Here is a 26,046-nt window from a genome sequence, read left to right as displayed (position 1 = left end):
CCCCCACGGCAGAAAGGGCGAGCATGTTTGGTGTGACGGGGATTCGAACCCCCGACCCTCAGATTGCGAGTCGAGCGCCCTAACCACCTGGCCATGCCGGGCCTAAAGTTATCTATAAGACAAATGTATAATTAGAAAGATTGAAAACACATATAATACAATAATTCAAAATTCAATAGCAAGATCTTATGCAACTAATAATTTTCAGTTGGCAAATAAAGATGAGGGTTAATTTTTTTTTATATTTGGCCAGTTACACTAGTTGCATTTATTTGATATAATAATAAAATTTTATTACGATAATAGTTAAGAGAAAAAAACGTAAGCTCATCAGAAGAGCACAAGATGGAAAACTGAAGGCAGGTTTAAGACCCTATGCTTTAATAATAACTTCGGTAGAAATTTAAAAAAATGACTTAATTATAACTAACTATTTTGATAACGTAACAATAGCTATTAGGGTATAATAAGATTTCTTCACACAAAAAAAAAGATATTAAAATATAGCTTTCAAATTACAACTGATACACCTGCAACTGAATTACTTCATGTTTTTTTATGTAAAATATTATAGTATGTATTGTTATTTTTAAAAATTGGCAATATCACTTTTTGATTATCGAATATTTTACTATGTAACTTCTTATTTAAGTAACTATTGAGCATATATATATAATAATGTTCTGAGCCTATTCTAAATACATGTCTGCAATAAAATAAAGTGGTGAACTTGGTATTATGCATATATGTATTTACTAATTCGAAAACGCCCGGCATGGCCAGGTGGTTAAGGCACTCGACTCGCAATCTGAGCCCAAGAGTTGGCGGTGGGTGGTGATGATTAGATTAGCTGCCTTCCCTCTAGTCTTACACTGCTAAATTAGGGATGGCTAGCGCAGATAGCCCTCGTGTAGCTTTGCGCGAAATTCAAAACAAACAAACTAATTCAAACTAACAAGTTTTTTGAGCTTCCGGGATACTGATTTTTTGCAATCATCTATAAAAATATTATCAATAAAGCTTGTTTAAAATAATAATATCGACAGGCTAGCGACTCGATTCTGAGAGTTTTGTATTTCTGTTGTCTCTCTTGCCTCACGTACCTTATGCAGATTCGAGATGCAACTGAATGGAGACTCTAGAACAAAAAACAAACTTGGCTACAATTCTTGCAGTTTTGAAGGTCTCAAAAAGCCACCAACACATATCATAAAAATTACGTGATATAAAACAAAATGAGAAAGATGACTTTATCTACACTATTGTTTGTCTTTCTACTAATAAAAATCCAAAAATTGCATATTTCTAAAATATATGCTAACTATAAGACTTAAAAAAAATTGTTTTCAAACATACATATAGTTATTGAAACAACTTTTGGTGGGATGTTACATTTATTTTGGTACAACGTTTCTTGTCTCTAACAGTGAAACATTAATCTGCTCCAGGATCTTCATATATATATGTTCGATAAGTAATTGGGTGCCTCCCAAAAAGAAAGTACACAAATTTAGTTTGTTAAATGAACTCTTAATTGATTTCTTCCGTGCGATAGTAGACTTACACGGGCAATAAAGGTTAAATTGTGTCTATGATAGATATTGATTGCATTGTAATTAGTTGTTTTTGCTCTGTTCTGCTAGTTCAAATGCTTTAATAACCTTTGGTATTTGCAAATTTAACGAAACACTTAGACAGCTATTGAAAATAAGAATCTGATGCAATTGTTTACTTTGAAATAAAATAAAACGGCGCTTTAAGAGTGCAATGAAAGACTATTCTTTAACAATAAATACCAAATTAAAAGTAAAAAAAGAAAACGTTATAAACTGAATTTGAGATATGGATACAATTCATCACCGCCTAGCGAGCGAAGGGTTAAATAACTAATGTTTATCTTCTTATTTTGTCTTTGTTTTTCTTCTCTAAAACAAAATTACTAATGATCATGGGACGCTGAATTTCAACATTGCATTAAGGGTCAAGTAACATGAGACCTAATTACGTTCATCTTAATATTTTCTTTTCCCTTGAAACTGGTGAGACAAATTTCATCGAGTATTCAGAATCTGACGGTTCTAGACTTTTTTTTCTTTCTAGGAGACGCTGCGAGCTTAATCTTGACATTGGAAACATACGTAAGGTCAGCGCGCCTGTGAATGAATGCCTACTTCAAGTACCAGTGCTAAGTGATGTGAGTAAACAAGTAGATCAGTATTAAAAGTCTGGTAAACTTCATTCTAAACATTAAAAGTTACTGTTTAAACGCCGAACGTTGGTGAAGAGTTGGTAAGAAACCATTAGGTCCAGCATTTGTGATAAAAAAAATCACGTTAACTGCAATGTTTTTTTTTTACTCGCATTCCTCTCAACTATGTGCAAATTAAGTGAAATGTGAAAGAAAAACACCTGCAGTTTACTTGTTTTTACCACAAGGGTTAGTTATATATATATATTTGTAAACTACCTACAGCAACATTTCCCAGAAGAAATTCTCACAAAACAAGAATGAGCAGTCTAAAGTCACTATAACTTTTAGGCACTTGATTTACTATACTGAACAAGACCGTACCAACAGTATAATACATAAACCTTCCACTTCAAGAACCACTTGAAACGAATAATTAAATATTTATAAAACCGCTCAAAGCAAGCCTGCGTTTTATAATTCAGCCAAGGAATATAGAAGACGTCATGTTGTGCCTGAAGCATACAAACATTAATGTCTTAATACTTGTCTACAGTTTGTACTATTATTACTACTATTGGTAATATTCTATTATTACTATTATTAGTAGTATTAAGAGCAAAAAGAGAATGAGAGTTCACACGTAGCATGCTGTTTTTAACGAGGAGAAAAGGCATGTTTATTATCTTAAAACCGCTAGTAAAGCTGAAAATCACACATCTGGAAAAATAGTTAGTAAGGCGAATAATTAGACACTTACATGACTCCCATCGCCACCAAATGTGTATTTTTGGCACGGTGTTATCCAATGTGTCAAGGCGACATGGGCTTGGATCATGTTGAAGATGAAAAATATGTAAAATGAATTTCCAATATTCAAATAAAGTGTTATCCATGTTACATTCTTCCTTCTTCCCGATTTTAACTGATATTTTAACATTTTTAACACATACACACGCACATGTTCATACTGTTGTAACGTCGTTCTTTGATTGGTGGGTTCTTTTATTATAATTTTAAGTTACATGATAAAAATAATTCAAAATTCAGTCCACGTGACGAGAATATATTAGTTTATTTCCTCCTGTAATATTTCTACAAGTTTGTACACTTCTATAGGCCTACTTTATAAATGATGTTATCTAACGTAAAGCAAATCAATTTACTTGTGGAAAGTAACTGCGACAGCTAACAAACTGAACGGTTCACTTTCTATCTTGAAATGAAAAACAAAACAACTATCTCGTATTTATAATCGAACTTGGAATGGGCTAGAACACTTTACCATTACGTCACTTAGTTTATTAGATGTTCTAGGCCTATTTTATTAAACCTTTTGATTTTTATGCCATCATCAAGACCCGCAACTCCCTCTAGTTAACATTCAGATTACAATATTAAAAATATAGCTAACAAAAATACTATATTCCCGAAACTTGTGATATATGAATAATTTTAATAGTTTTACCTGCCATTAAGTACATGAGAGTAATAAATGTCTAACTGGAATAGGTATATGAGACTATCTTTCATGCACTCTCGGATAAAGTGGATACAATTAAATAAAAAGTGGGTGTTCTTCGCAAAGAATAGTTCATGACGGTACAGAAGGGATGGATATAAAAAGAAACCGACATTCATACTAACACTGAAAATAGAACATCAAGATATACTGATTGCAGTTACTGACTCATACAGAAAAGCTACACTTTTGACAGTCATGATGTAAAATAATCTAAACAATGTAATCAAACAACACAACTGACAAAATGCGAGTCGCTATACATTATTTCCAACGGTGTAGCGTGGATTCTACTAAACATAGGTTACCAATGTTTTTAAATACCTTGTGAAGTATTTTCCTTAATATTTTTGACTTTTAGCTCTAATGATTCTCTCTTTCGAAAAAACTGGCTTGAAAGTTTTCTCGATAATACTGAATATACTAATAACATAAACACATAAAAAGTATATTGAAGCATTATGTTCAAAATTATGGACAGCTATAATCAAATATTTAGTTGTGTAGCATATACAGGAAATATCCATAGGTTAGAGACAACTTCAGTCCAGACGTTGCTGATTTACATTTATTCAAACCTGAATTTCCATTCATAACCAATCTTGGTAAGAAAGACTAACAAAGTTATACACATTATTCGCGCTTCTATATATCTTTATCATAAGAACTTATGAAGGAAAGTAACGAATGTCAACCACAAATACAGATGACGACTTTCGTTTCTTTGTTTATTCATTTTAGAGAATCGAACCCAGAATTTTGGCATTGTGAATCCGTAGACTTACCGCTCTCCCACTGGGGGACGATTTGTTTGTGTGTTTGTTTGAAGTTAAGCACAAGGCTACACAATGGGCTATCTGCTGTGTCTACTGCAGGGAATCGAACCCAGAATTTTGGCGTTGTGAATCCGTAGACTTACCGCTGTCCCACTGGGGGACGATTTGTTTGTTTGTTTGAAAGTTAGACACAAGGCTACACAATGGACTATCTGTGCTTTGCCCACTACGTGTATCGAAATCCGCTTTCTAGCATCGTAAGTCCGCAGGCATACCGCTGTGCCAGTAGGGAGGCCTGGGGGACGAGGACTTTCGTTCAATACCAGGGTTCATCAGGCCGTTGGGAATACGACGGACATAATAATGGTCGACACATCATCTGTTACTTGAACGACGACTGTTTCGATGTGAATTATATCAAGTTGGTGAATTCTAATTATCAGAACTCAATCCAAAACAAGGCTCTTTCATTACAAACAAAGCACATTACCTGGAATTAGATATCAGCATCGTTAATCAAATATTAAGGTTCAAATTTGTTAATAAAACGTGCCCCTTAAATTTCAAAGTTGTGAACATTCCTTTTCCGAGTACAAATGCTACACTATTTACTACTCACGGCTCATTAGTTAAAATGTAATTTATTCAACATTATTTTCGTGGCCAGAACTCACACATGCACTTTTATTTGTCACACACGATTTTTCCTACCGCACTTTAAACATCACATTTATTCAATGCTGCCGAAAATTCAACAGTTTCCTTGCTACCGATTATGGGAATGATAATTTTACAGTATATCACGACCTGTTCAAAATTATCACTTATACATTTTAATTTCTTAACTCATTTTTTAAGTTACTAAATGAACAAATTTATAATAACAACTATCATTAGTTTTAGTTCTCATTATTTTAAAGTTATCACTATACTTTATGCAATCTGTATATCAGTAAACAGTTATTAACTGGTTATGAGGTTAATTAGTGCTGTCACATAGTATATTTAGCCTGCATCCTCCAGACTTACATATAACTTTTAAAGTTTAACATTTCATTGAAGATTTTGATCTTATTTCAAGAATCAGTAATAAACCAAAAAGATTTAGAAATTGTTTAATTTTCAAAAAAATACAGCCTATCATCATGCGATCATGCCTATAAACGTATAAAGTATGTATTTGTCTAGCATCAGCACAAACTATGCCTACATTGCTGGCGACATTTCCTACGTTGTTCGTAAATTAGTCCTTAATGAATCAGCGTGTTTTCGCTGTGTTGCAAAAACTGTCGTCTGCAAAGTTCTGCTACAACGTTAGGCATACATGGCAACGGCCATGATAACTTGGCAACATTGATGCGATTTATTGTTCAGCTTTCAAAACAATATTGAGAAATGTTCCATGCCACGTGGTATGCTTTCGGCCAATCACGACAAGAATTCATTAGTTTAATTATATTATGTTAATTACTTTGTCACAGTTACAATTGTTTATACTTCTTTTTTTTTTAAGTTTTATAATTTCCACGAGTTTTTCCGTTTGTTATTATCACTTATACATTTAAGCTAGTTCTTAAAGTTTAAATTTATTACTTCCGGCTGACCGCTGTAATGTGACCGTGTATGTAGGGGACAGTTAAAGTTTTTTGCTATACTATCTGTGACGCCCTGCTACCTGACTCCATAGATAAGCAGTAAAATATGTCGCATTAATTTATCTTAGACATGTTAAGCTACTATGAAGTTGCACTGTCGGACAAGTTTAGTGGATTTTCATTGGTCACTCGACTCGCATCATGCCTTTCAAAGGCGGGGAATGGACGACAGCACATTCTAGTTTTTTTATACGTCTGGAAAGTTCTATTCTCTTTTTTTAATGTACTGGCTAAAATGTATAACATAGGTATTTATATAATTTTTTGTTTTGATTATACATTTTTTGATATTAGGGTTATTTTGAATTATTAGTTTAGTATATGGACTTAGGACTATTATTTGTCTCCTTAGGTGGACAAACCTCGTGAGATATTATTGGGATTACGAACAATTAGGGTACTAAACTGATGAATCAATCCATTCTAACCGTTATAAGTAAAAACGGCATATTAGGTATGATCATAAGTTGATTTACTTTTTATTCTAATTTATTCTGGTAGCTTGATTTTTACCAGAAGTTACTGATAATAGCTTTGCGCAAAACTCCTGAAACAAACAAAACTCTTTTGTAATTCCCTGCTTTTTCACATTTTTCTTCGCTTATCGTTTTCTTTCGTAAATTATTTTCCGTTTTATACATTTCTAAGTTCTTCAAAAATTTATTTGTTCTTTCATTAACTTCCACATCTTTAGCATGATGGTTGGGGCATTCGACTCGCAATCTGGGAATCGCGGGTTTGAATTCCGTCCTCGAACATGCTCGCCCCTTCAGCCGTGAGGGGCGTTATATGTAACGATTTCCACTATTCGTTAATAAATAGTAGTCCAAGAGTTGGCGGTGGGTGCTGTTCACTAGCTGCCTTCCTTCTAGTCTATAACTTTAAAATTAGGGACAGCTAGCGCAGATAGTCCTCGAGTAGTCTTGCTCGAAATTCACAACAAACAAACAAATACATGTCTTTTGTGTATTACCATTTTCATTACCTTCATACAAGTTTAATCTTGTGTCTTGATTTTCTCATTTGTTACTTTCCTCCTTGATGCAATCTTCTATTATAATTGATAATGACACTAAAATATCAAATTCTGCCTTAATTTTCCTTCCAGCGTCTATTTTTTTTCTTCTTTTTCTTTTGTATATCTTATCACCTTTTATGATCTATAAATATTTGGTTAACAGGTTAACTTGTTCAATTAGAAGGAAAAAAAACAAATGTTCAAAAGAAGAGTTCCCAGAAATCCATAAAACAAATATAGTGGCAACGAAAAGAAGCTTACTGACAGATATCACAAACTAGCATGAAAGACGTCATCCGAATTTTCTTTCCCTGATTAGTGAAAACGAAACTTAGGTAATAAGTTAACGCAATGAATAACACGTATGCTGTACTATCTGTGACGCCCTGCTACCTGACTCCATAGATAAGCAGTAAAATGTGCCGCATTAATTTATCTCAGACATAAGCCACTATGAAGGAAACAGCGAATGAAGGACCGTGCGCGAAACTGCTAACGCACGGTGGCGCCAGTATCGATGTGGTCTCGGCAGCGGGCCACGCAATTACTTGTTCAGTCAATAAGCCTATTTGAGCGGTACATGAATTTCACTTGTTTTCCTGATAATTATTTTACGACAATCACACCACAGTTCATGAGAAGAACTGAGTGGGCACTGAAAAGGATAAAACACTTCAACCAGCCAGTAGTTGACACACCCGAGGAAACTATCCTAGCCCTATAAAATGTCAGTGACAGTGTCAAATACACATATTTAAATGTGAAAAAAAGTTAATCATTATTTTCATTCAATAGCCACAATTATATTGTTTTATTCAGCTATTTAGAACAAAGTTCTTACCAACATATTGAAACTATGCTTGTTTTCATGTAACAAAACAACACTCCGATACTGTATTATCCCTCATATTATTTTTCTACTTGTCGATCAAATCGGCTTTTCTGCCAGTAGTTTTAGCTCCACTGCATTTAAATTCCATCTTAATCATGCTAAGATTCTAATTTTCACATTTCCCACTAATTTTAGTGGAATTCTTGGACCAGCTGGACACATTTGTAACAGCACCTGGTTTTACTTGTCTTCTTTTGGATGAAGGTCCAAACAACAAAATAAAAAAATATAGATATATTTTTAGTTTTATAATATTTACTGAGAATCACTTTCCAGGCCTACTATAGACGTTAACATTACAGGGTATTATTGAAATATTAATCTAGTAGGGAGAGTATATTTTGAAAATAAAATTTTAAAATTTGACTCAACATAAAAAGGTTATAAAATGGAAATAATTTTAGACACATTTCTAAATGAAAAGTAAAAGTTATTGAAAACTTTATTAAACATAGGTCTACCATAGCTAGTTTCAGATACATGAATGTCAAGCACGAAGTGGTCATGACAAACAACAACCCTTTTCTTCGGTCCCGTCTGAACTCATGAAGTCACTTTATAGACAATTCCAGATTTCAAGGCAACGAATGACCACCTATCTTAAAACATCCGGGCACACAACAAGTCGTTTGAGCCATTTTTGATCTATTATGTTTATGAAGCAAACAAAAAACACGATAATAAGGCGAGACAAAGAACATGAAGAATATAAACATCCGGGTATCAGACTATAGACAAAGACCGCATGGCTACTGTCGCCCTCTACTGGTACAATCTGCACAGTCCCTCAATCAGACAATGAAGCTCTGTTGTATAAATGATGTTGAAATTACGAGAAATCCTGTCTTGTGCCATCAGATTTTACAAAGTTAAATGTAATGGCTTTTGTCCTCTTTTATTTGATACTGCAGCTTTATTTTATTTTTATTTTTTTCTAACTGTGAGAATGTAATGAAGGGAAAGTATATATAGAGATTTCCTGCGAATAACTCTTCCAAGCCACGTCAACATTCCCAAATCATTTGTCATCGGTGACTCGTGTTACGAATGATTTTACTATTCTACGAAATTAAAAATAGAGTCGATCTGTTTTTTCTTTTCTTTTATGCAAAGCTACATAACAGGCCATCTACCCTCCGTTCTCCTTGGGGAATCGAACTCCGGATTTTAGCATTGTAAGTTCATCAACTTATCACTGATCCAGTGTGTGTGACTTACAAATAGAGGTTTAAAACGAGTAATCGTGCAATCACAATGAATTTTCTGAAAATTTGAGTTACATACTAAAAATTCATAGATTAAAGATTAACCTCCCTTTAAACTTAACTGTAAAAATGAACAGACACGAACACTATCAAACCGTGGCAACAACATTAATGTTACGCAAAACAAGCAAGCTTTATTGGAGAAGTAACATATGAAAATTGCTAATTATGGCGACGTTTCGTAAACTAAGAAAATTCAGTTCAAAACAGTAAAAAAGTACAACCAAAGCCCTCCCTTCCCTCCCAAAAAAATAGTAACCTTTACATGGCTAGAAACGGAAAAGGAAAGCTCTTCAGTGTTGCTGTTATTAGTGGCCATAAATCGTTCATACCGAGGCAGTTTTGAAGAAATATGACGTGTTTATGGCCAAACAAACTCCTCTGATCGAAGACACTTAACTGACAAATCGGTTCTTTTGCTAATTAGGCCTAAAATTATTTCCGTAAGGTTTAATATAGATCTGAAATAAGTCTATCGAATTTTGTTTTGTTTTCACTTTTTATTTATTTTACATAGTTTCTTTATTCATATTAACTAATGTGTATTGTGTGGCATTCTCTTAATAATCTCTAATCGTGTATTGGCTGTCATAAAGAAGTTCCCGAATGGGAAATTATTTATAAATTAATTATGTGGTCGGTCATTATGGGTTATACTGATAATAGAAAAAAAAAAGTCGTGGGGCAGGCTATACAGAATAAATACATAAAATATTCATTATTTTGCCATGTAATACATAACTGTGATAAAGATCGTTGTTTTTATAAGAACGTTACTGTTACTGTAAAAGCGGACAGATTCGTAATATCGAATCTATATAAATATAATAGTACTGTCTGTTGTATGTCCATGTAACTACTTCGCAGGGTGTCGATTGATATTCACCAAAATTGGTATGGAGGTCCATGGGGAGATGTATACAAATTTTTAGTTTTGCAATTTGCGTTTTACAGTTTTTGGGGACGTTTGTTCGCGTTTTTGATGGATCTCCACCAAATTTGGCATGAAGGTTTTTTGGGTCCATGAGGAGATACATGCATACTGACGGTTTCACATTTTGCAGTTTTTATGGGCGTTTTTTACAATTACATATAAGGTAAGCAACTTTTCATGTCCTAAGATAACCTTTCATTAATCATGAATTTACATAACTTCCGTCCAGGGTACGGGTACTCCAACTAGTAAAATTATATATTAAGAAAACGTTTTGCTATGTAGAATTATACACGGACCTTTCTCTATGTTAAAATACTTTTATTTGCGAGCTTTCGGCCCTCTTCATCAGGCAATATAATAATGTACCTACGTTTTGAGTTTTCGACTAACTAGAATCATATGGTATTTGATATCAGACGGTTTATAAGTTTCTTACAAAACTAACAGAGTAAGGCGATGGTTTATTGTATAACTTATGTTATAATGATAAACAGTTTGTATGTAAACTTACTTTATGTTTTGTTCCTAGTGACATTTCACGTACTTACACCAGATTTGGCGTTTAAAGTATTGTCTGTTTAATATTTTACCTTATGTAACCTTTGATAAAAATTAGTGGAACAATTAACCATCAAATATTACGTTTTCCATACATTCTAGTCTTTCCTAAGCTACCTTTCGTTTCCCCTTCGGTGGACACAGCAGATAGCTTGATATGGCTTTGTTATAAGAAAAACACACACACCTAAGATACCCAGTTCGATCCAAAATCATTCATTATACTCTTTATAAATATTCTTTAACAAGACATTGAAAGATGTGCTACATCACAAAACCCATCTTCAAAAACTATTCCGGCGAAGCTTTCTCGAACAGCTTGCTGTGATACGGTAACACGAGTTAAATCATGAAACCCATCATCAAGAATTGTTCCGGCGAAACATCCTTGGACAGCTTGCTGTGATATTGAAAGATGAATGATCTTCAGAAACCCACGTCCAAGAGCTGTCGTTAAAACATTCGTGTTATCAAAGTCAGCAGTTAATGAAGGCCATATCAGACGTTCATTCCAACCCGAACCACGTATTACTTAGGCTTGTTAAGTAAGATGCATAGTAACCAACATCTCAACAAAGTCATTAACAGTAAGAATCTTCGTCAGCAGTTTGCGATATCACATTTCTATTTATTTACTTATAACGTAAATTGTTTCATTTGTAATGAATAGACAAGACCCATCGATATAAATTATAAACTAATCACAATTAATCAAATTCCATTACTTACGTTTTTCATTATATACTTTCAATGATATAAATCATAAACCAATCACAATTAATCAAATTCCATTACTTACGTTTTTCATTATATACTTTCAATGATATAAATCATAAACCAATCAAAATTAATCAAATTGTATTATATTTCTCATGACATGCTTGTACTAATATAAACTATAAACCAATCACAAGTAACCGAATTGTATTTCTTACATTTTTTTCATAATATACTTATTGCTTTCTTATAGAACGTTTGTCTGTCCAGTTTTTGTTGTTTTTGTAACACAACGTGACACGAAAAATAATCACATATTTAAAGGCATGATCAAAGTTATAGTCGAATATGAATCACTGAATGTTTATAACGTATCTCTAATGCTTCGTATAAACCAGGCAGTACGTTAGAAAAATGTTCTACTTGAAATCATAGAACGAGAATATCGTGATATAGTGCACACAGTATGGGACAGCATCTACACATACATTACTTGAACAGTTTAGTTCTGAGAAGGCCCGGCATGGACAGGTGGTTAAGGCACTCGACTCGCAATCTGGGGGTCACAGGTTCGAATCCCTGTCACACCAAACATGCTCGCCCTTTCAGCCGTGGGGGCGTTATAATGTGACGGTCTATCCCACTATTCGTTGGTAAAAGAGTAGCCCCAAGAGTTGGCGGTGGGTGGTGATGACTAGCTGCCTTCCCTCTAGTCTTTCACTGCTAAATTAGGGACGGCTAGCGCAGATAGCCCTCGTGTAGCTTTGCGCGAAATTCAAAAACAAACAAACAATTTCTGAGAAATATTTTACATTACCTGAACAGCAACCATGCGATATACCAGATTTAATGACAAAATTTAGTTAAAATTAGTAGAATTGAAAGATGACATTTTGAGGAAAGATGTATTTGGTAGCATTTGTATACACAATAGAGTTCCAGAAAAGAGGATTGTAGTAATGATTGATCGGTTTGTTTGTGCTGAGTTACCTGATCCTGAAACACAGCCGTGGTTGCTTGAGATAGTTACAAGATGTATGATACATGGTCCGTGTGGTGGAGCTAATGTAAGTGCGTCATGTATGGAAAATGGTCATTGTACGAAAAAATACCCGAAAGAGTTTAGAAATGAGACACTTTGTATCGAAGAAGAGAAGGAAGAACTGCTCAAGTAGGAGGACAATCGAGATGGGATTCTATATAACAAGTACCTGAGCTTAAGGTTTCATTGTCACATCATTGTAGAAATCTGTACGTCGATAAAATCGGTGAAATATATCTTTAAGTACGTGATAAAGGATACGATTGTACAAATCTGGTGTAAGAGAAAATCAGGAACATCAGTAAGTGATAATTCATGATGAAGTCGCAAATTATCTGGATGCAAGGTATGTAAGTGCACCAGAAGCAATGTGGAGATTGTTGGAAAATAAAATACATGATAGATCGCATACCATTATAAGATTGGTTTTACATTTATAAAGAGAAGAGATGGTTTACTTTCGAGAAGGTAAGGGAGCAGAAGCATTGAGAAGAGCTGAAAACATAAATACTTATTTGACTGCATGATTTGAACTATATAGAACAGATGAACGAGCAAGATAATATCTGTATACAGAAATACTATATCACTGAATATTTTCTGCACAAGCTACATGAAATGAAAGACGAAGTGGAGCAGAAAAGATAATACCGAGAATGTATTCAGTTAGTCCTCAAGACAGAGAAAGGTTTTACCTAAAATTATTATTGTTGCATGTTACAAATAGAAGCATTTAATCGAATAAAAGCTGTTGTTGATAATGAAGATGCTTATAGTAGATTTATCTTTTTAGATGGACCTGCTGGATCTGGAAAAACGTATTTGTACAGCACTCTAACGAGTTTCTTGAGAGGATTGTTTTACCATTTGCTACAACTGAGTTGTTAAGAGGAGGAAGAACTGCACACAGTGGTTTTAAATTGCCAATTCCAATTTTAGAAACATCTGTGTCGACGATGAGAATTAATTGACAAGAAGCACAAAGACTTCGAGAAGCAAGTCTAATAACTTAGATGAAGCCTCAGTGTATTCTAGCAATAGTTTGAGGGTTATTGATGTACTTTTGAAAGAAATAATGAATAACGAGAGACGTTTTGGAGGTAAAGTTTTGTTGTTGGGTAGATATTTTAGACAGACAGCTAATGTAATAGTCAGGGGTTCAACTGCAGATGTGATTGAAGCATGCGTTAAAAGTTCACCATTGTGGGGAGTTGCAGAGGTTACTAGCTTAAATACAAATATGTGATTGAAGCATGCGTTAAAAGTTCACCATTGTGAGGAGTTGCAGAGGTTATTAGCTTCAATACAAATATGAGATCTTCTGGTCAAGAAGATTTTAATGAATGGACGCTTAGTATTGGTAACGGAACAAGTTGGTTTTTATATAGTGATGCTGATAAGGAATTTGAACCCAAAGAAAGGACTGTTAAATGGAACTAGATTGATTATAAGAAGCTTACATCAGTACTTTTTACATTGTGAAATTTTAAATGGAAGTCATAGAACAGAGAGAGTCTTAATACCGAGAACAGTGATAATGTCATTTGTGATATCCATTCATGAATCTCGGGGACAAACCTTTTATGAAGTTGGAGTAGATTTGCAGGAACCAATGTTTGGACATTGACAATTCTATGTGGCTGTGACGAGAAAAAGAGATGAAATTAATTAAAAATATGTGTAATTGATAGAGAGAATGACGGATGAATGATGATCGAGTTTTACTAAATATGTGGTGATTAATGAATTACTTCGAGACTAATGAAGTAAGTGAAGAGTAGGTGAATTTGGGAGGTACAGAAAAATTCGTGTTAGTTAAATTCTATAATTTTCGTTAATTATTCAACAATGGTTTACCGTTATTTTTGACGGGCTTTTATGCTAGTTATATTATATTTCCCATGACATGCTTGTACTAATATAAACTATAAACGAATCACAAGTAACCGAATTGTATTTCTTACATTTTTTTCATAATATACTTATTGCTTTCTTATAGAACGTTTGTCTGTCCAGTTTTTTGTTGTTTTTGTAACACAACGTGACACGAAAAATAATCACATATTTAAAGGCATGATCAAAGTTACAGTCAAATATGAATCACTGAATGTTTATAACGTATCTCTAATGCTTCGTATAAACCAGGCAGTACGTTAGAAAAATGTTCTACTTGAAATCATAGAACGAGAATATCGTGATACAGTGCACACAGTATGGGTCAGCATCTACACATACATTACTTGAACAGTTTAGTCCTGAGAAATAGTTTACAAAGCGACGAGTGGGCTATGATTAAATTTGATAATCTGATAAACATAATGTCTCTCCGGCGTGTTTTTATTCTTTTTTCTGCGCTGCAGAAGTCTTCCTTTGTTTTGCATGAGTAAATTGTTTTGTATTACATAACTTTCTTCTCAGTGTGCGTTAATACATATAAATGGTTTTATATATACATATAAAAAACAACCAGTTAAAGTTATACTGGAAAAAAGATGGCTTTTTCTTGCTGTAGTTCCTTGAACCCTATGATGAAGATTCCTAACAGATTTTGTGATTTGTTCTGGGAATGGAACGGGGGGGGGGGGACATGGCTTCTTTCGTGCAACGGCACTTTTGATTTTGCGATGGTTCCTACACTAGATTTTGTGACTCCTACTAAATTTTGTGGGTGACTCCTACTAAATTTTGTGGTAACTCCTACTAGATTTTGTGGTAACTCCTACTAGATTTTGTGGGTGGCTCCTACTAGATTTTGTGGTAACTCCTACTAGATTTTGTGGGTGGTTCCTACTAGATTTTGTGGGTGGTCCTACTAGATTTTGTGAGTGGCTCCTACTAGATTTTGTGGTAACTCCTACTAGATTTTGTGGGTGGTTCCTACTAGATTTTGTGGGTGGTCCTACTAGATTTTGTGGGTGGCTCCTACGAGATGCAATGTCGCTGAAAGTACCATCAGAAAGTAAGTATGAAAATACGTCAATATAAGACAACGTACTGTTTAAAAAAAAAGATCAGGATTCCTCGCTAAAGGCTTAATTTAAGAAGTCATCTAAGTAAGATTTCCTGCTTAAAGCTATACCACAGGTGACTGTATCGTCTCAATAAGATTCCCTACTAATCTTAACTAGTCACTCTACCAATGGTCGAAATGTGACCTAACTAGCAATTAAGATTGGTTGTGAGAAACTTGATTCAAAGTTTTAAAATAGTAGATCTCAGTCTGGTGTCGATGTCTTAATAAAGCCAAAATAACATCAGCCACCAATCCACTGCGTTTCTCTGTGCTGATAGCACAAGTTGTCACTTATCAAATAAATGTTTGTAGCGTAAAAAAACACTCAAAAACGAAAAATACACCCCATTGTGCCAGATGGGACAAAACCTGATACAGAAAGAGCACAGCTTACTATCTAAAATATGTTCAACAGAAAAAAATGGTCTAAGTGGTGATATAAAGAATTCAAGAACACCCCTCCCCCACCGGTAGCTCAGCGGTAAGTCTGAGGGCTTATAACGCTGAAAATCGGGTTTCGATATCCGCGGTGGGCAGATCACAGATAGCCCATTTTGTAGCTTTGTGCTTAACAGCAAACAAACAAGTAAGAACGTAATGAAAGTACGTTTGATTAGCTATATTCATTATCCGATTGATTTTTATTTTCTCTCCAAGTAGGTAGCTTGCTCTGATCGGAAGTTACTATTAGCTGATTAGAAATTAGGTTTCACATTACAAGTTTTATGTTGTTTACTTAAATAAAAATGTTTAATTATTGTTTTAACTAAGTATCAAAGGTATATGTTAGTTTGTAGTTAAGCACAAAGCTACACATTTGGCTATCTGTGCTCTGCCAACCACGCTGTAAGTCCGCAGACATACTGCTGTGCCACTGGGGGCTATATGTTAGTTTGAAGTTAATCACAAAGCTACACATTTGACTATCTGTGCTCTGCCCACCACGCTGTAAGTCCGCAGACATACTGCTGTGCCACTGGGGGCTATATGTTAGTGATATGTTTATATTATAAACTATATCCTTCGACTTTATTTGAGTTTCAAAAATCGGCACTTTTCCAGCATTCGCGACTCTACTTGTACTTATGTAATTTAATTATCTAAAAAAATCCATATTTATATGTTCATTCTACAACTACAAATCAGTAAGTAAGTTTTTATTATATTTTAAAAGTCAACATATACCAGAAGAAGTGTATATCACCATGCATGGGTACAGATAACTTATGATGTTTACAAATATGGGTTTTCTTTCACACATTCCCTCGTAGAGTTAGAGGTCTATTGACTTACGAAGCATTAAATCCGGGGTTTCGATTTCCCGCAGTGGACATAGCAGATAGCCCAATGTGGCTTTATCTTTTAAAAAAAAACATGTAGAGTTAGCATTTTAAACGTAAAAATAACAACAGTGGACTCGCTTACGTTCCTTATTTGCTTGAGTACAAGTCGTGTCGTGGGTAACTAGAATAAAATCAGCAGTATGGTACAGTCTTCCGAGTACACGAATCATGTTAATACTCTTTTAATACGGATGATGTTGATCTTTAATTTTTTTTTTTAAATGGTTGCAGAAAATAAAAGAAAAATTACTTCAAAACTGTCGTAATTAGACACACTTTCAGGTGTCATTGTTGGTAAAATAACACTTACCGGCCATTCCTGCGACTAAATACCGATCCTGGTGACGTCAAATTATGAAAGCGCCGCGAATGAACACGTGTTGACGTACTGCTGCTGTAAGAGACGGTTACAGTCGATGAACTCACCACCCTGCGGCTCTCTTCTCGCCGGGATGTCCGCACAGCCCGGCGAGATTGCTGGGTAGAGAAGTCCATAGTTCAGCTGATTGAATGCAGGAATGTAATTTTGTAGACAGACTCTAATCGATGTATTTCGTACCCTAAGTTAGTGCTGATAACTTTTGCTTCTTTCACTCTCCTCTAAATTAGTATCATTGTTCGCCGTGGGTTGAAGCTTCCGGTTGAAGAGTCTAAACGAACTTACTAATAGAGCAGATGAGTTACTTTGAAGGTTTCTCGGTCTTACTTTTAGAAGTCTCAGTTTGAAGAGGCATTAAGTTGACGAAACTGGTTTTCAGAAAAATTATCTTGATTACTTTTTTAATATAACTCATGAAACCCTTTCCACACACTCCGCAATAAACCGAACTTACAACTGTACAGTCGTATTAAAATCACAGAGGTGGTGGTGTTGCAGAGTCCATGCGAGGCGCCAAAATCAATTAACGTCCTTGTCTGAATATTCACAAGCACTCCCTTTAATGATAATTTACATACCGGAAATACGGCTTTCATGTGGTAGAAGAAGTGTACCACGAGTTATATACATAGTGTTTAGGCTAAAACTTAGGTGAAAGTAGACAAGTGAACGGTATTTCAGTAGCTTTAACAGCCACGTTGGAAAACACGCGAGACTCGTGCGATCAACTAACAAATAGAAATTCGACGATAAAATAAATAGCGACAAACCTGCCACGGTCCCACTAATTATACTACACATTCCAGTTGACAAAGGCCTTGCGGGGTGCCGCAGCTGGGATAGGATAAGCTGTATTCCCAGAATAGCAGTCACCACTTCTGTACTCTAGAGTTTGCCAAGTGACTTTTCCTGTTTGGCCGAGCAGCCTGATACAGCTGTTCAACCAGCCAGATCCCATTAGCACTATCTATATCCACAGTTACCTAAGTTTTACTGTAAGGTAAAAAAAGTATTAAAAAATAGGCAGTATAGGGTGTAATAAGTACCCACTTGAACAGAACAACCTTATCAACCACTTATTCGTCTAAATAGAAAGATTAAAACCCATAAACCTCCTCGCCTCTTTCTGCTTTGAACACTGCTGTTGAACTTGCCACTTAGCTAACAGAAAAATATTAAACAGGCTTGTAAAATCACAGAATGTCCAACATGGTTACACAGTGGAAGAAAAAGATAGAAAAGGTAATGTATTTTCCAAGATTTGAAACCATAACTCTGGAAATAACGTGAACACTATTAGTTTTATAAGTTCCCTTTTTATGGCATTATAGTAAGAAAATTTCACTGACCAAGAGTTCAGAGTTTAACACGATTATAAGGCCACATAAAATACACATGACCACATAAACAGTGGTTGATTATATAATCACTGAATAATTAAAGTTTGAATTTCTAGACTTAATAAAGCTAAGTCTGAATCAGTGTTACCATATTTACAAGTTTCGACTTGGTTTGTTTCTTGCTGCTTTGCAAGAGGTTCCTGCTGCCCAGATAGTCTGATTAATAGCCTATCAAAAGTCAGCAGGTTTATGGTGCATAATTTCTAACTGTTGGCTGCATAATTTTGATGTTTTTCCGGATAAAAATCGGGCACCTGACTAACACACAATATGATATTTTTTTATCATTTACACGGTTAATATAATAATCATGTATCACTAACTCACTATTCTTCATCAAAACGGTTTTACTTAACGCATTGTTGAAGTGATTGTACAAAAACTGGCAAAGCAACAGATTAACAGCACTTTCTAGGATCTATACAGGAGGACAATAAAGAAAAACCACAAGCGGCGAACATACATTACACGTATGAGGCTGTCGGCTGTGTCATCACGCACATGTTATATAAATGAGGCGAAAACGTTCAAAGAGACAAAACTCCTGCTCTTTGCTATATACATGTTTCGTTTTTCAATATAGTTATTTATTTCATTCCAAACTTTCTGATTTTCAATCATTGGTTTGAAACATTTAAGAGTGGGTTTCTAAATACAACCAGATTCTACAAATATCCCCGATTTTTGGATCAAACCAAACAAAGTTATGAATGAAAGTTTATAATAAAAATAGCACACACACACACACATTATTGAAAAATATGAATGAACGTTTACCCAGTCACTACTATAGTAGAAGTGGACAGATGTGTAACCAGTGCAGTTGCACATAGTTCCCAGTCACTACTATAGTAGAAGTGGACAGATGTGTAACCAGTGCAGTTGCACATAGTTCCCAGTCACTACTATAGTAGAAGTTGACAGATGTGTAACCAGTACAGTTGCACATAGTTCCCAGTCACTACTATAGTAGAAGTGGACAGATGTGTAACCAGTACAGTTGCACATAGTTCCCAGTCACTACTATAGTAGAAGTGGACAGATGTGTAACCAGTACAGTTGCACATAGTTCCCAGTCACTACTATAGTAGAAGTAGACAGATGTGTAACCAGTGCAGTTGCACATAGTTCCCAGTCACTACTATAGTAGAAGTGGACAGATGTGTAACCAGTGCAGTTGCACATAGTTCCCAGTCACTACTATAGTAGAAGTGGACAGATGTGTAACCAGTGCAGTTGCACATAGTTCCCAGTCACTACTATAGTAGAAGTTGACAGATGTGTAACCAGTACAGTTGCACATAGTTCCCAGTCACTACTATAGTAGAAGTGGACAGATGTGTAACCAGTGCAGTTGCACATAGTTCCCAGTCACTACTATAGCAGAAGTGGACAGATGTGTAACCAGTGCAGTTGCACATAAGTCCATGTTCTCGGATAGTCCTAAGTTTTGACAGTATAATTGTTTCTGTAAGGTGTCTATTCAAACAGGTAGTACAGAAACTTGTACGCCTGGCATAATGTAATGAAATGGACCGGCATTACTAGGTGGTTAGGGTGCTTGACTCGCAATGTGAGGGTCGCGGATCCCCGTCCAACCAAACATGCTCGCCCTTTCAGCTGTGGGGGCGTTATAAAGTGACGGTCATTCCCACTATTCGTTCGTAAAAGAGTAGCCCAAGCGTTGGCGGTGGGTGGTTATGACTACTTGCTTTCTCTCTAGTCTTTCACTGCTAAATTAGGGACGGTTACAACAGATAGCCCTCGTGTAGCTTTACACGAAAGTCAAACTAAACCAAAAGTTAACGAAATCGGTCTAACTCACTGACAAGTGGCTAATGCACCTCTACCAGGTGCCAGAGTGGCCAGTACAGTTTCATTTGTAAACTGTTCCAAAACATTGACCATTCGAGTTTATCAGCGATGGAAAAAAATTGAATAAAATGTTCGTTGTGAGAGGGAATTGAGCTAGCAAACAACAGACCAACTAACAGAGACATTCAATGAAAGGCAATTCACACCCATCTCCATCTTTACCATGCGAAGAACGTTGTAACAAATGGACTATGACAGTAGGAGACCATTACGTAAACTACTGACCTCAGTTACCACTTCGAGTGGTGTACGGAGTGCAGATATTGGACTAATAATTGATATAGTCCGACGAGTTAAGCTTTACCATTTTTGCACAAATTTGGAGAAAGTCATACAAATCACCCAATCCCTCTTATGTGGTTCCAACTTTTAGCCCTCAAGTAAAGTCATGGTGTGGTGCATGTTTTTCTGGCACACTTTAGGTTCCTTGATTCGTTTAGAAGGCAAAATGTATGCCACAGCTTATGTCAGTATCATTTCTGATCATTTGAATCCAGTGATGCTTCATGTGTACTCTGATGTAAACAGCCATTTCCAAGACGACAATGTTTCCATTCACCGTGCCCACATTGTGTGTGCATAGTTTGAAGAATATGACAGAGGGTTTGGACATCTTCAATGGCCAACACAACCCCAGGATCTTAATCCAGTTGACCATCTGTGTGATGAACTTAAGCGATACATTCGCCTACTTTGCTCCATGAATTACAAGACCAATGACTAAATGGGGAAAATCCCTCAGAACACTTCAAAAACCTTGTGGATTATATGCCACATCGTATCATGTCTGTTAAAGGACAAAATATAGTCCATCTCATTATTAGGTCATAATAAAGTGGTCAACCAGTGTATTTATTTTGTTGTAACGATTTCTATTGTTGGACGTCTGTTTTTGTAATATTCGGTAACAAATAATAATGGGAAGTCCCATCTACTTAACGATAACAAAGGAAAACACGTTTTCTTCTACTAGAACTTCTTCAGTTAGCCTAACTAACACTCACTGACATAATTGATCATATATTTTAGTGTTAAGGGCAGTGGTTTTTAAATTGGGGTACGCGAAAACCTTTGAAAAAACATTAAAAAAAATATACCCTACTAGCCCAAATTGAAGATGAATTACCAACGTACTACACTAGCCAATAATCAACTTTTACGCCTTGATTTACGCTCGAATTTACTTATTTGATTAATCTTTTTATGGTATAAACCACTCTTAATATGTTTTTTAACAAATTGTGTGCGTCAGTGGTACACCGTTGAGGGTACATAGCATAAAATGGTTGGGAACCACTGTTCTTATGTGTATCACAGGGGTAATCAGTTATTACTATGATTCACTTTAAATAAATATTACTTATTTTGAACTAGAATAGCATCTGGCGTTGCTCGGATGAAAATGGCTTTAAATATCCTAAGTTGCTTTGATTAAATCAACCACATTAATTGTAATTTTTTGCAAAAAAAAATCAAATTGATTTTATTACCTAACTAAATATTTTGATTAAAATCAATAAAAATAACAATGTGCGAGAAAACAAAATTGCTAAAGTTATTTTAATCAAAGCAAACCCGTTTACTTTCCTTTTGATTCTTGCATGTGTATTGCATGATATTTCAAGGTTACAAAATTCCCTAACTATGGTGTCCTGATTTCTGCTATGTGGTCAAGCTTAATCTGATTTTATTATCGTTAAATTTAATGAATAATTGATTTATTCTTTTCTCATTACAACACAACGTAAATTAAAATTTGCCTATACCAAACGTTCTTGTAAAGCCATCGTATAGGTGATTCTTGCGAGTACACATAAGCAAAGCAAAAGATATGGCTGAACCAGGCCTATTTAGTTGAGGGAGCGTGCGCGCATGTTCGAGAGAAAGCACCAGCCATTTTCAGTTAAAGGGAATTAGTGAGTAGGCATGTATATGCAGAAGAAAGATAGTGGGGAGGAAAGAGCACAAATGTAGGCTCCACGAAGTTTTTAAATCATTTTAACATATAACTGATCATGGATAGAATGATTATGATAAGTCCTCAAACAGATAATAAACATAAATAATAGCCCTCCCTCTTAATCACAAATTACAAAAAAAAAAAAAATCCAGCCTTTTCAAATTGAGACCAATTGGTCATCCTGTATGCCAAAAATTGCTATATTGGTCACTTTGGCCTCAATTTACGGCCTCTGAGGCCGCGGCCATGTTACTTCCTGCACAAAATTGTATTTGTTCCCCGAGTTTGGAGTTTGGAGTTTTAAAGATGTAGCCGTGCATAAGGGGCAGACCCACAGAGAGAGACACACATTCACGCTTATATATATATAGATAGATTAAAATAAATATTTAACCGAATGCTCTTAGCTTCAGTTAATAAATACGAGGTAGAAATTAATTGATTAGGCTTTCTTTGTATTTCTTCCCAGAAGCTTGAGGAAGCTTCATTCCAATATTTAATATATAAAGAATTCTCAGCTTTTAACATAACGTTCTATCTCGTGCGCATACAGAAAAAACGTTTCTCGACAATTTTATTCGAAAGGCAAAGTGATAACAACAAAGAAATCAGTTGGAAATTTCTTCTCATAAAGAACTATAATGCTTGATAAATAATGATACTTTTAACAAGGTTATTATTTCCCAGCTGTTGGCACTATGGAAACATAGTTTCCTATATGAAAGGGCCCGGCAATGTGCGGGTCGCGGGTTCGAATCCCCGTCCCACCAAACATGCTCGCCCTTTCAGCCGTGGGGGCGTTATAATGTGACGGTCAATCCCACTATTCGTTGGTAAAAGAGCAGCCAAGAAGTTCGCGGTGGGTGGTGATGACTAGCTGCCTTCCCTCTAATCTTACACTGCTAAATTAGAGACGGCTAGCGCAGATAGCCCTCGTGTAGGTTTGCGCGAAATTCAAAACGAACAAACAAACCTATACGAAAGATAAAAGAGATTCTGTTCATCGTGTGAGGTAGAGGGCGGTAGTATATTGAGTACGCTCTTCCTGTTACGTTTATCTCACTGTTAAATCACATCAAATTTATATTTTAATGTATAACGAAAAAAATGGGATCCAATAATAAACTTATGACATTCTTACAAAAAGTTACGTGACAATTGCAAAGTATGAATCTTATAACTTGCTCGTACTTCAATATTTCAAAACGTTTTCCTTGCAGTAATTAAATGAAGTTTACCTTTTTTCCCCCCAAGTATTCATTATCACTAAAGCCTATGATATAGCAAACACCATAAAAAACGTTATACGTGATCAATCCTAGTTTGATAAAAATTGTTTGGAGACTTCATGGAAAACATGACTACTCTCTCCTGACAATCACAATTTTTAAATATGTCTCTTTATGCTACAGTTGGGTAATAGTTCAAAACGAATTCAGTATTTGGCACATATGTTTTCTGTATTATATCCAATAAACTTCAGCATGTTACTTAATAGAGTTGCTATAATCCATTTGCACTACTTTATAGAATATATTTCTTGTATTATCTGTTAAACCAATACAAGATGTGAAACATAAATTATGCATGAGCACCTACAAAAACTCACTTTCCGCATAAAAAACATGAGCGGCCACCAAGTGCTAAATCGTATTAGATATTCTGAATTTTTCTAAATTTTAAGGAAATTTGATTTTATATTATCTCGCTATTATTTGAACCCCAGAGATATATCGGAAAAATAATTGCTTTAAATTTATTTCAGTGTTTGTCGTTAAGCGCAAAGTTACACAATGAGCCGTTTGTGCTGTACACACCATGGGTATCGAAACCCTGTTTTTGTGTGATAAGCACACAGATTTTCCGCTAAGCCAGCGGAGGGGGGAGGGCAACGGTTTAAATTTAAGGAAAAAGCAAACGAGTCATTTATATTGATTATAGTTAGTTCCTGCACAGTTTTTAAATACGTATAAATCGGATTATTTATTTCTGTTTCAAGTAACTTATCTTTAATCCTGAAACGTTACTAAGTCTAACATAAGACTTTTTAAACAATATCAGTAGCTAATTTACTTACATTCGTAAACGATTAGATTTTATGATTACATTTGTATGTATATTAACTTACTCTTTACCAATAAAAGTGAATCTCTTCAATATTTTATTATCATTTTAAGTTAAATGAATACTTGTTCCCATTATCGGGATTTGCCTCTTACCGTGATAAGTGAGCTACAGTATGTCGACGGATTCCTCTAAGCTTTAGATACCTAGGTGGCGGTGATATTCGTTTATACATCACTGTAAATCTTCTCAGAGTCTGCTTTCGTCAAGCTTTACAACAAGATTAGATAAAATCCTCACTAAACGTTAAACCCAGTTTTTTGTCCGAAGTATGATTATTAGCCTTGCGCTTGTCTTTAGACGATGCCAATCATATAATGTTTCAGAGTCACATGACGAAGTATATTTGAGCAATAACGACAGATAACTTCACGAAATACCAAGTCCTTGAATATTATGGTTTAATATGGGTTAGTTTATTTTATTCCTAACACCACTTTTCTCTATATACAAACATTCATTTTCCAGAGTTAAAACATACACGCGCAAGTGACGTGACATTGACATCACATAATTAAAGCTCGGCTTGTAGGTCAAAAGATGAAGAAAGTCAGTTGAAAAATTAATAAAATCATACATAGCAGCTGACACATCATGGCCCTGTTATCAACAAAATTAACCATGAGTACTATGACGTATTCCTACATGTCTTTTCAATAGTATTAACGTCACAGTACTTTTTATTCTCAGTTGCCATGCGTTAGATGTGATGGCACGTGGTCGGTAAAGACCAAAGGTCAAGAGGAAATGCTGTGTAAAAATAACAATTAGTGAATTTGCTGAGACTCTTGTTAGGCTACGCAGACGCCCTAACACGCGTGTTCAACGGGATATACGTAAAGTATGTCGTTTCCTGTTCGGATTTGAGAGTTGAAACACTATATTGCAAAGCCAAACCCTCATGAATGGCTAGTCGGACAACAGGTTTTATTGAAAAACGCAGGAATGTGTCAAGTAAAATGATTAACTACATCCACAAAGGTTTATTATTATAGGCGACGAAGAGGAGCTCATTGATTTGGAACAGGAAAAAGAATGTATTACACACTCTTAATAATGTTTATGGATTATTTTTTTTCCTTTATTACACTACACCTAACGCATTAAGTGCACTATGAACATTCATCTATAAACACCACGCTCCAAGAAAAAAAATATCAATTTCTGTATCTACAGACCAAGGATCAAACTCTGTACTTACGGGTCAGAGGCCAGTCTATAAGTCCAAAGGTCAAAGTCTTAATTTACATAAGTGAACGCAATATAAGATTTACTGTTTAGGTTGCGTATTTTTTCTTTCTGTCTAAAGCAGTTAATAAATGACTTTGAGTTTAAGAACATACATTTACAAGTGTTTATCTGAAAGTAAACAACAGTTCATA

The 26,046-nt window shown here is 35.1% G+C and overlaps 1 protein-coding gene across 5 annotated transcripts in view; it reads right to left on the bottom strand.

The window, feature by feature from the left end:
- The window catches only part of LOC106458457 (cAMP-specific 3',5'-cyclic phosphodiesterase, isoforms N/G-like), a 168,629-nt gene that overhangs the window by 61,632 nt on the left and 80,951 nt on the right, over positions 1-26,046 (bottom strand). The window contains exon 1 of one of the 5 annotated variants that reach the window (XM_022384670.1): positions 24,760-25,253. The exons of 2 other annotated variants lie outside the window; for them this stretch is intronic. In XM_022384670.1, the coding sequence (XP_022240378.1) occupies positions 24,760-24,839 (80 nt within the window). In that variant the 5' untranslated portion in view covers positions 24,840-25,253. Of the gene's footprint in view, positions 1-2,948; positions 2,975-17,236; positions 18,096-24,759; positions 25,254-26,046 lie in introns of those variants that run through there. 2 more of the 5 variants (XM_022384669.1, XM_022384671.1) reach the window with 2 other exon arrangements.

This window comes from Limulus polyphemus, unplaced genomic scaffold (genome assembly GCF_000517525.1).
Source record: "Limulus polyphemus unplaced genomic scaffold, Limulus_polyphemus-2.1.2 Scaffold466, whole genome shotgun sequence".
Taxonomy (NCBI): domain Eukaryota; kingdom Metazoa; phylum Arthropoda; class Merostomata; order Xiphosura; family Limulidae; genus Limulus; species Limulus polyphemus.
This window is presented reverse-complemented; position numbering and strand designations above follow the sequence as displayed.